General features: G+C 43.0%; 1 protein-coding gene across 1 annotated transcript in view; it reads right to left on the bottom strand.

Moving 5' to 3' along the window:
- Positions 1 to 4,394: 4,394 nt before the first annotated feature.
- The window catches only part of LOC121287949 (solute carrier family 2, facilitated glucose transporter member 1), a 33,508-nt gene continuing 26,768 nt past the window's right edge, over positions 4,395 to 11,134 (bottom strand). Inside the window, exons 9-10 of the mRNA XM_041206104.1 lie at positions 8,568 to 8,771; positions 4,395 to 7,492 (exon numbers count right to left, since the gene is read on the bottom strand). Of these exons, the coding sequence (XP_041062038.1) occupies positions 7,289 to 7,492; positions 8,568 to 8,771 (408 nt within the window). The 3' untranslated portion in view covers positions 4,395 to 7,288. The remainder of the gene's footprint in view (positions 7,493 to 8,567; positions 8,772 to 11,134) is intronic.

Genomic DNA, 11,134 nt, shown 5'->3' with positions numbered 1-11,134 from the left:
CCTCGGTGCCCTTTGGCAGAAAGGTCTTAGACAGCGACCCTTCCTCATTGGGCCTTTGTGGCGGCTGTCCCAAGCTTTAGTGCGTCCCTCAGTCCTAGACCTTGGAATGTGCCAGTCTGCAACACTCGGTCGGGGACAACTCTTTGCGCTGGAAGACCAACAAGTTTCAGGCAGACCAAACAGCGTCTTTCACCGAGTTGATGATCCTCCAGCTGCAGTTGATGTTTGTCTCGGTGTGTGACCCTGGGAACAGCCTGTAGAGCACAGAGTCCTGTGTCACAGAACTGCTCAGGATGAACCTCGACAGAAACCACTGCATCTCTCTCCAGACCTTCTTTGCAAAGGCACAATCCACAAGGAGGTGAACAACAGTCTTGTCCCCACCACAGCCACTTCGAGGGCAACTTGCAGAAGGGGGTGAGACTCCTGGTGTGTAGGAAGGATCTTACAGGGAGGGCCTTTCTCACCACCTGGCAATGAGGCATTCTGCCAAATGACTTTGTCAGTCTGCTCGGGGAACCATCCCACAGGATCCACCATCTCCTTCTCCTGCAGGGCCTCTAGGACGATAGGTTTGGACCATTGCCTGATGGACTTGTGGTCAAAGGTGTTTCTCTGCATAAATTTTCCCACGAGGGACAGGTGGTACGGCACGGTCCAACTACTTGGAGCGTTCCGCGGCATCGTGGCCAGACCCATCCTTCGTAACACTGAGGACAGATAGAACCTCAGCATGTAGTGACACTTGGTGTTTGCATACTGAGGGTCTACGCACAGCTTGACGCAGCTGCACACAAAGGTGGCCATCAGGATGAGGGACATGTTGGGTACGTTTTTCCCCTATCTACACCTGAACTGGGTCAAAAAGCTGAGATTTGTGAGTGGTTCCCAGAAAGGCCAAAGCAGCGTCTACTCACCTCAAACTCATGGAAGTGGCCAAGCTCACCCTGTGCACGCCACTTACATACAGTTGTAAATGTGAACATTCTCGGTTCTGACTGGCGGGGAATTTAATTTGGAGGAGGAGCTTAATTCCGCCGAGGTGGCCTTTTAATGAATATGCATGACATGCTAATGCATGCGAAAGGGATTCCCAACATTGATCGTCAGGAAGCTCGACCTGCCTTTAACTCGTCTTTAAAGTCCCGAGAACTTTATTCCTGAAGTTCATCCCGCCGACAGGAAAGTGATTTTTAGCCTCGGGCCAAATTCCCTCCACCCACCCGCCAAGCCTCCCGCTGCTGGCAGGACCGGAAGATTCTGCCCTGTGTGCTGTCCAGTAGTTTTCTGACTGTGTTTAATAACCACCCGGCCCTGGGCCTACAGGAAGTGTGGACTTGCTTTATGTATAACAGAAACACAGCAATTACAAAATCCCAGTGTTACTTACTCAAAAAGGTATTTTCATAGTTTAATCAGAGCTGATCCAAAACTTCTTCAAATAAGGAAATCTATGTATGACTGGATCCCTTTCCAAAAAGCTTGGCCAAGTAGATAAACACTGATCTGCTCAGCTCGTAAGTCAGGGCTCTGCTAGTTAACTCACTTTTCATGCCAAGTTAAACTACCCAATAGATTGTTAGCTGAAACAAGAATGAGAGGTGATCTTATTGAAACATAAAAGATTCTGAGGGGTTTTGACAGTGTAGATGCTGAAAGGATGTTTTCCCTTGTGGGGTACCTAGACGGGGGACAGTTTCAAACTAAGGGGTCTCCCATTTAAGATGGAGATGAGAAGGAATTTCTTCTCTCAGACGGTTGTTAGTCTTTTGGATTTTCTTCTCCAGTGAGCAGTGAAGCTGGGTCATTGAATATATCCAAGGCTGAGTTAGACAGAATTTTTGAACTAAAGGGGAGTCAAGAGTTATGGGGGATGGGCACGAAAGTGGAGTTAAGGCCAAGATCAGATCAGCCGTGATCTTATTGAATGGCTGAGCAAGCTTGATGGGCCGGATGGTCTGTTCATGGCCCCTATTTCTTAAATTTCCTGTTTTTCCCTGTTGGTAAAGAGGAAACTGTGACAAAAGAAGGCACCAACGGGTTAGATTTCCTGCATCAAGTTATGTATTACTCAAACCCAAATTCAGGATGTGTTCCTTGACTGGATGCGTCAGTGTTCCAGGATTTCATCAGGTGAATGTAGTCACCCAGACCATACGACTTGCGATTTGCTAAGCTGAAGACATGGGAGCCGTGTATTTTCAAAAGCAGCCTTGTTAAAGCTCTGGGTTTGATGGATATTTGCGTCAGTGACTATCATTCCTGAGAGCTGCACTAGGAATGCTCTGAGTCCTGGACATCCTGTCGTTATTGGTGCTGGAGGGAAGGGATATTCTGGCCTTTGGAAACTGCTTTGTCAAAGGGATGCTGTTTACTTCCTTCTTCCAGTTGAAGTTTGTGTCTTGCTACTTTCTGCTCTCATTTGGCCTTTTCTTTTTGTCTTTTCTCCCCATTTCCGAAAGATTTTGTCTGTACCTCCCTCATGCCTTTTCAGTCTTTGATACGTTCATGCCTTTACCCTTTGAATGACCTCCTGAGATCTCTCTTTATCATCTGTCTGTTTTCACCTCTTCCCAGTTTTTTTCAAAAAACTTGTTTTGACCATTTTCCCAATGAACTCTCCTCAGGGACAAGATTCAATGGCCTGAATTTTTCGGTTGTCCAGCGCGCCCAATCGGGCGGGAGCAGATGGGAAAAGGGCCTCCGGCCCCAATTTCACATTGGCTGGAAAATGAACGGCCCTCCGAGCGTGAAACGTGTGCTGAAATGCTCAGCGCTGCCGGAGTGGGGTGTTGGGGGGGGGGAAGAGAACGGACACCGGCCTGACCGAGGGTGGGGGTGAGCGTTTCAAGTGCGTTCCCTGAAGGCAGCTGCAGACATCCACAGCCTAAAGGACACAACAAAAAAAATGCTGCAAAACACGTCCATGCAGCAACAATCAAGCAGCTGTCAGCAAACCTCATAAAAAAACCAGTCCCCAGATATCTCTTTATATTTTATTTCCCCACGGAGATTTCATCCCTCCCTGGATTGAGGTTTGAACAGAAGTGTGAAAGCCACCTGGGAGATTGGCCCGTCCGCCAATTGTAAATGTGGACATGCCGTGTAAAACCCCTCTTGGTTACATCGTTAGTGGGTTTAATTACCGCACATGCCCGTCGAGCGAAACATTGCTTGAGTGCGCGGTGACCTCGGGCTGCTCACCTGACATCATCTCGCACTATTTCATGTCTGTTCGGGTCGGGCACTGTAAGACTCTGGCCAATGTTACTGACCCTTCATCTTTACCTATTCTTTTCAACAACTCCCTTGTTTTGTTTTGTGTTAAGCGTCATCTTAAAGAAGAAGGAAGTAGAGGCAGAGAATCTTCAGGCCAGGGTTCGAGAGCCCTTAGTCGTATTAAGCATCACTCACCATCGAGCTCTGATGAAAGGGTTACTCCAGAAATGTCCTTTCCTTCTCAGATGATAGCAGATCTGCAGCGAATTTCCAGCATTTTCCATTTCAATTTAGATTTCCAGTTAGTTTTTTTTAAGTCTATAGTTGTGAGTGACTATCTAGTAATAGGCGTGCAAAGCTGATATTCACACACAGGTTTATTTTCAGATATTTCTTCACAAATGAATATAGGGTTTGTTTAGAGAGCTCATTAGATGACACCATCCTCCAGGTGCTGGTTAGTGATGGGAAGGTCACTTCTCTGTTACATAAAAATGACATTTAAAAGATCTGTGCCAATCCTAAGAACTCTCTGGAATGTTTGCAAGTATCCCTTTTCACCAGTTGAAAAATGAAGCAGTTTCAAACTTTGGATGGAATTTTACGATAGTGGGATTTTATGTTCCTGCCAAATGGCTTGCTGTATTTTACTGCCCCGTTCCTGGTCTCTATTTCTGACTTCTTGCATATCCTCAACTTCGTCCACTTCACCATTGGCTCCACTTTCAGACCTATCATCTCTGGACACCCAATGTCTGGCATTTCCTCCTTAAACCTCTGTACCTCTCTTTAAGATACCTTTTAGATTCTAACTCTATGACCAAGTCACTTGACCCCCCCCCCAAATCTCTTTTGTGTGGTTCAATGTCAAATTTTGTTTCATAATGTTCCTATGAAACACCTTTGGATGCTTTACTACCTTAAAGGCGCTTTTTAAATGCAGGTTGCCGTTGTTGTACACCCCAGGGGTTATGCATCAACACAAAACATATGGTGTAACTAGTTGGTCAAGAATCACCCATTAAGCAATGAACATGCTTACTGAACAAGAAAGATAATGGCCACAGGCAGGGGTAAATTCCAGGAAAGGAACAAAAATATACTTGAAGCCACAAGTATACTTACATCATTTAGAGATGAATTATTAGCTGCTCATTAAAACAGAAAACTACAGATTTTGTTGCTCTGGTTTTTTTTTATTTTCAGCTTAGTTGTCACTAAGGTGATCCTCACAAGAAATAAGTACAAAATCTCAGTGTACAAACTCTATTCAAACAAAGCAGGGCTGTCAGTGGAAATGTGCTATCAGATTCATTGTTTTAGTTGGTCTGTTTGTTTTCACTTTCTGATTCTCAAGTTCCCGAAAGATGTTTTCATTTTTAATGAAATCCAGTTGCAAACCTCAAGGAAAATATAATGTTCAAAAAACCAATAGGCTTGCAATACTTTTCCACCCAACACCAGCCCTCTGAGCTCAGCCAGACTCACTCATCACCCTTCCTGGCCTTCCCCACAGTAGCCAGGCATTCAAGTAATGCAAGCTGTGGGCTGATGGGTCTTTCTGTAAATCCAGTGATCCAGCAATCACTGCCAAAAGAGTGGTGGAAACGGAGATGATGAATGATTGGGAAAGGAAATTGGATGGGCTTTCGAGGGAAATAAACCTTCAGGACCATAGGGCTCGAGCGGGGCGGTGGGGGTGGATGGGACTGACTGGATGGCTCTAAAGAGAGCCAGCATGGGTTCAATAGCCTCCTTCCGTGCTGTAATGACCCTATGAATGGAGCGTGTGAGCTGCTATCAGGACCAGCTGTGGAGCCTCAGGATGGGTCAGAAAGGCTGTCGTCAGCAGTTGGGTCTCAAAACTGAGGAGGAAGATAAAACCTGTAATACACTTTTACTCATCAGTTTAGTCACATCTAACCCCCTTTGTCTCCTGTTAACTGCTGCTCAGGCTATTTTTTGCACTAGCTTTATTTCTAATTATTCAAAATACAAAAAAATGTTTCAAACAAACCTTACCTAAAGGAAATATAGTTTATGTAAATTTTTCAGTTAACTGTAATATCTACTTCTATTTTTTCCCGGATTAAAATATGTATAAAAACTGCCCTACCTAAATAAAGCAAATCATTCTTTTACTTAGGATGAATAATTGTTTTAAGTTATTTTTTTTTTAAAAGCTTTCAACTGTTGGGCAGGGATTCAAATGCAGGGTTAGATCTGGTATGACAGTATAAAATGGTAATCTGTGTTACATGCATCCCAATCTTTATTTACAAATAAAGAAACAGTAATGGGGAAAGATGTAAAACAGGCAGCTGACTCTCTAACACCTACTTTACACAATCACACAAACTCCAGATCTATCTCAGGTAGTAACTGAAGAACTGGGTAGAGGAGCTAATACTCAACACTGCCACGATACAGCGGAGAAGACTATAGGATTTAGGACGAAGACGTCACAGTTGACATCGGATGGGGAGGAAGATCATGAACAAGCTGGAAATTTGAGTGAGGGTTCAGGAAAGCAGCAAAGAGACAATCAGCATCGGTTTGACATCTGTTCGTGACAAAGTGCTGGATGGTGAGGAACCTAGAACACTGTTTCAGCAATGGAAGAGACTTTCTGTGTGTCACTGATAAAAGACAATTCACAAGACTGAGGGAAATCGAAGATTTCCAGAAAGCATGCATCAGGCAAGTCGGTTAATTTTGGGAGGAATCATTTTTAAATCCTGAAATTAATGCACAAAGTAGCAGAAATTAACAATGAAAGCTTTTTGTGCAATGGAGTTTACCTTACCAACACTTGGACAGGTCACGATTGGCACAGGATTGAAGGTGTCACAGTCCCCAGTTTTCACAGGGTGAATATTTCACAACATTATATTTTACAAACAAACATTCTGTCTTCCAGGAAGAAATAATACTTTTGTTTGAAATTGGGACCTTGGAGAACAACTTCCGAGGGAAAAACAGACTTGTTTTTTCAACTGCCACACTGTAAGTAGTTTACTTATCCAAAGCATTTTGAAGTGGGTGGAGGGGTGGGAACCAATACTATACCGGTTTTGCTGGCAGAAACGCTAATCACTCTTTAGAAACTTATACAACAAACTCACAAAGATCCCTGTCACTTGATTCAATGGATGCTCATATCATAAACTTCCTGCAACAGCTGTGTTTGGCACATCAGTAAATACACTATAACCCTCCCACACCAAACCCTTTCCAGCACACACATTATTTACTTTCAAATGTTTTTAAAAAGTTACTAATAAATTATGTACAACTATGATTGTGTTGTGTAGGAATTGCCTGCTGGTCATTACAAGCTCAGGCACCTGCCGCTGGTCATATTAGTGTGGAAGTACTTAACTTGTTGAGATGACGTTCTTCTGTTTGATATTTTACTAATGAGGATAAACTGTTTATCCTAGCTGGGTTATTAGTAATGCTACAATAGCACACAGAGGAACTGTATTCAAATGTGTTAAGCATTCATCTGTTAATATCACAGGAAATCAAGGAAATTTGAAAGGCTCTCCATTAATAACAAACACTTTTTAAAAAAATATTAAGGGCTGACCTGGTGAACCGGAAGCAGCTCTCTACAATGTGAACTGTACAAAAAGTAATTCTAATCATTTACAGCTAATCATTTCTACAGAAACTAGAGCTCATTCTATGTTTATACATTACATATCATTTATGTAGCTTATTATATTTACATTAATTTTAGCTCTATAATTTATTGTCCTATAAACACTATAAACATATTCAACATATAAATATTTAATTCTATACATGGAAAGCTTTGAAACACTAATTGATAATTACGTCAGTCAAAACTGTAAAATATTCAAAAAGTTAGTTTTGCGTACTGACCATAACATTTTACACAATTGGAGATGTGTAACTGGTAAACAATCAGAGCTTGCTTCCTACACAATCACAGGAATCTGCTGACATGCCAGTCACTCCACCTCGTTACATATTTTGTCAGTAGTGTGGACACGCGCTAGTCCCATTGGCTCCTATTTGGCTGCTGTGGTGCAGCTCCTGCTTAAACCTGCGAATCTGCACCCAGGCTGTTGAGCTCCTCTGGGCTGAGCTTCTCTGGAGAGTTGGCCCCTACGCCCTGGCGGAAACCAGAGGCAATCTCGTCAAATGTCCTTCCTTTGGTCTCAGGGACTTTGAAATAGGTGAATACAAAAAACAGGACCAGAAGCACAGTGAAGATGATGAAGACGTAAGGCCCACAGAGTTGCTGTTAAAAGGGCAGAAGGAAATCTTATGAGTGACAAAAAGAAGCTCTGACATTCTCTGATACAGTCATCGCCAATAAAACCTGTGCTGTTTGTCAGGAACAACTACCATATCGGATAAATGGAGCTAACCATTTGCTATCACCAAAGCAACAATTAACCTGTAGTAAACGATCTATTTTGTGCCATTCTGGACTTGCCCCATTTAAATATTCTGCTGATTTCAGACAAACTCATGTCTCATGGCAGCTTTCATTGAAGTCTCCACTTTCTGCCTCCTGTAACGGTTAACAGCGCAAACAGCCAACTGTAACTGCCTGAAGTCTCTCTCAGTTCCTCATAGTGTTGACAAACTACCTGCAGCAGTCAGCACGTGGAGACTTTGGGCAGCTTCATTCAGAGAGCTTCACTCGCATGGTGGTCAGTGACCCCATGTCAGTGTGCCTGCGTCCACTGTTTATGGTGGGTGTACCAGGCTGGCATGGCCACTCGGCTTATTTGTGATATTGATGTCAATTTAACTAAATACACTAGATGATGTTCCACTCCCCAGTGTAAAGTCTAGATCAATGAGAGCCCAAAGTGCACAAATGGACATTTAGGTGCGCAAACCCGATCCACAAGGTTCCAAATGACTGTCATGCACAATATCGTATTCAATCAATCCAGATTTGTGCTGTGGGATGTTTGCGAGTCAGTTTATTCCCAATGCCTCTGGCAAACACGGCCCAATCACTCAGAGTAGCTACTTGAGCGCTTTCTCCAGACAAAAGAAAAAACTCAGAATGCACTGTCCTACTTCTGAGTGTGTCTCACAGTTCAAGAGATAAAGAAAGCTCAAAGTTTCAAAATGCATTACTGGTGAACAACTTCGCCCACCAACCACGCATGGTGATCACTCACAATTCCCTTGCAAGCAGGACCTGCACTGGAGGTTCCCTGCTGACTCCAAAATGAAAATTCACCATTTGACTGAAAGCCGGAAGATAATGGTGGGGTTATCTCTACATCGTCCAGACAATGATTCTTCACTACTTTCCTACCTATAATTTAGGATTAAACTAACAGTGCACCCACCTCGATATATTGGAAGGCCATGCCAACGATGAAATTTGCAGTCCAGTTACACAAACCAGATACAGCGATGGCAGCTGGTCTGGGGCCTTGACTGAACAGCTCAGCAACAATAAACCATGGGATCGGGCCAGGTCCAATCTCAAAGAAGGCCACAAAACCAAAAATAGCAATAATGCTTATGTAGCTCATCCAAGTCAGCTGGTCCTGCACAACAAAAAAACACAACATATTTTAATGTTTTATACTTTCAAAAATAAACTCATTCGTAAAGCATAAAATGGAACAAAATCTCCTCGGTGACGATTTTTTTTAATATCAGTACTGATTTCTCTTTTGTCTTGTGGTGCTTCTATGGTCTCTTCATGTTGTGAGTCTTGCCAAGCGAAGCCAGTGAGCTGTTCTCAGGCTCCAGCTGTGGGAATTATGTTTCCATCAATGTTCAACCCCCTGCTCTGCTCCTCCCCACCAAACTGGGAACTTGCCAAATGAAAATCTAACAGAACAGGTCCACCTCGTGGACACCATTCTACTACCACGCTGGTCAAATCTAAAATCTTTCTTATATCACAGCCAATTCAAAGTTTCATTTCAACACAGAGAAAAGAATCTCCACTGAGACCTCTTTCATTTTTAGTTGCCCTGCAGCAGTTTGATTGTATCTCTGGCGATGGTATCCTTCCCCTTTCGTGTAAAATTAATCAATATCTGGAAACCCATCAGTGTATAATTAACAATTTGCCACGTTTAGGAGCATGGGAACAGAAGGAGGCCATTCTGCCCTTCGAATCTGTTCCACCATTCAATAAGATTATGATCGTTAAGATTATGCTAAGATTCATAAGATCTGTCTCTCAATTCCATTGACCACGTTAGTTCCGTTTACCTTAATCCACTGACCAAACATTGACCTATCAACCTCACTTTTGAAATTTTCTATTGATCCCTAGCCTGCGAATTTTTTTGGAGGAGGAGACAGTTCCAGATTTTCACTCCCTTTTGCGTGAGGAAGTGCTTCCTGACATCAGCCCTGCACAGGCTGGTTCTAATTTGAAAGTGCTGCCCCTTTGTTCTGGATTCCCTCCACCAGAGGAATTAGTTTCTCTCTATCGACCCTATCAAATCCCCTAATCATCTTAAACACCTCAACAAGATCATCCCTTAACCTTCGATACTCAAGGAAATGCTGGCCTAGTCTATGCAAACTGTCTTCATTATCCAGCTCTTTAAGCCCTGGGATCATTCCGGTGAATACCTTCACCCAGGAATTGTGCCCAGTGAATGTCCAAATGTTTAAGCACAGCTGTCATGAACCACAAACATCCCAAATTGAAGTTAAAATGGAAGAGTTAAGTAATGTAGCAGCCAAAGAGCCTCAAAATGTCCACCAAGAAAATGTCACACATTCAATTAGAACATTTTACATCTACTGACTGACTTTTCTCACGGAACAAAGCATTTTCTTAGTATCAAACAGCACATGAGGCTATTCTGCCCATCATGTCCATGCCAGCTCTTTGAGAAAGCTATTCAATTATCTCCACACACACACCCCCCCCACCCTTCCCCACCCGCCACCTGCGGCTTTCTCCCTGTAGCTCTGTCATTTATTTTCCTTTATATATTCAATTCCCTTTTGGTATTAAAATGTTGGGAGTACCTTCCATTCTGCACTGGCCACTGTGTAACTCAGGCCACTGGGAAGTTGTACCCTGTAATCAATCATTTGGTGTGAGTTAATAGGGCACAGAAAGATTTTGCAGAGCTCTATTTATGGAAATTCAAGGTCACACACCAGGAAGTTAAGTAAATTGGATAAACTCCATGATTGCACAAGATCTACAGGGCCTTTTGAAGGAGGAGCATTCATGAGTTTAATGGGACCTTATTTTGTTCTTCTCCTGCCCAGTGCAGGCTTGTCCTATCCACAACTTTAAACCACAGACTGTCCATTGGTTTAGAATCTTCCGGAGCTTTTTAAAAAAATGACATGAACAGGCAGCTAAGCTGTTTGCCGAAGGACAGGTGACTTTTGCAATTTCTGTCTCAAGTTTCCGGAAAGATCCTGATTGAGTAACCCTGGGTGGGGACCTCCCCTTTAAATGAACATACCAAAACAAAACTGATCAGTGGGATTTACACCCACTATTGTTTGTAGTTTATGTGAAACTCAAAATCTATAGACTTCAGGACCCACTGTCTCTGAGCTCGATATTTAACAGGAGAGAGCTACAGAAATCAGTTAATCACAAGTAGGTGTGAATGACCATCATTTATCTCTCATTGTGTAGAATGGCTTTGGAATTTCAAACCAGTCCGGGTGGAAAATAACAGATCTTCATGTGACTGAAACTGACTTCAGACTATAAATTCTCTTATCTCAATAATCAGAGAGAAACTGGACAAACTGTACAGAACACCAGCTGCAGGACTACAGCAACAGAACAAGGCTATAAACCCATGCTTTTTTAAACCTGGAGATGAATGCATCTTAAAAGTGTCCCAGCCTGGTTCCTGTTCCAAGTCAATCAGTACCCAAACTTGACTTCCTGGTAAGAAAACCACAAGGA

Source organism: Carcharodon carcharias, chromosome 15 (assembly GCF_017639515.1).
Source record: "Carcharodon carcharias isolate sCarCar2 chromosome 15, sCarCar2.pri, whole genome shotgun sequence".
NCBI classification, from domain to species: Eukaryota; Metazoa; Chordata; class Chondrichthyes; order Lamniformes; family Lamnidae; genus Carcharodon; species Carcharodon carcharias.
The sequence above is the reverse complement of the archived record's forward strand: the minus strand, read 5'-3'. Positions and strand labels throughout refer to the sequence as shown.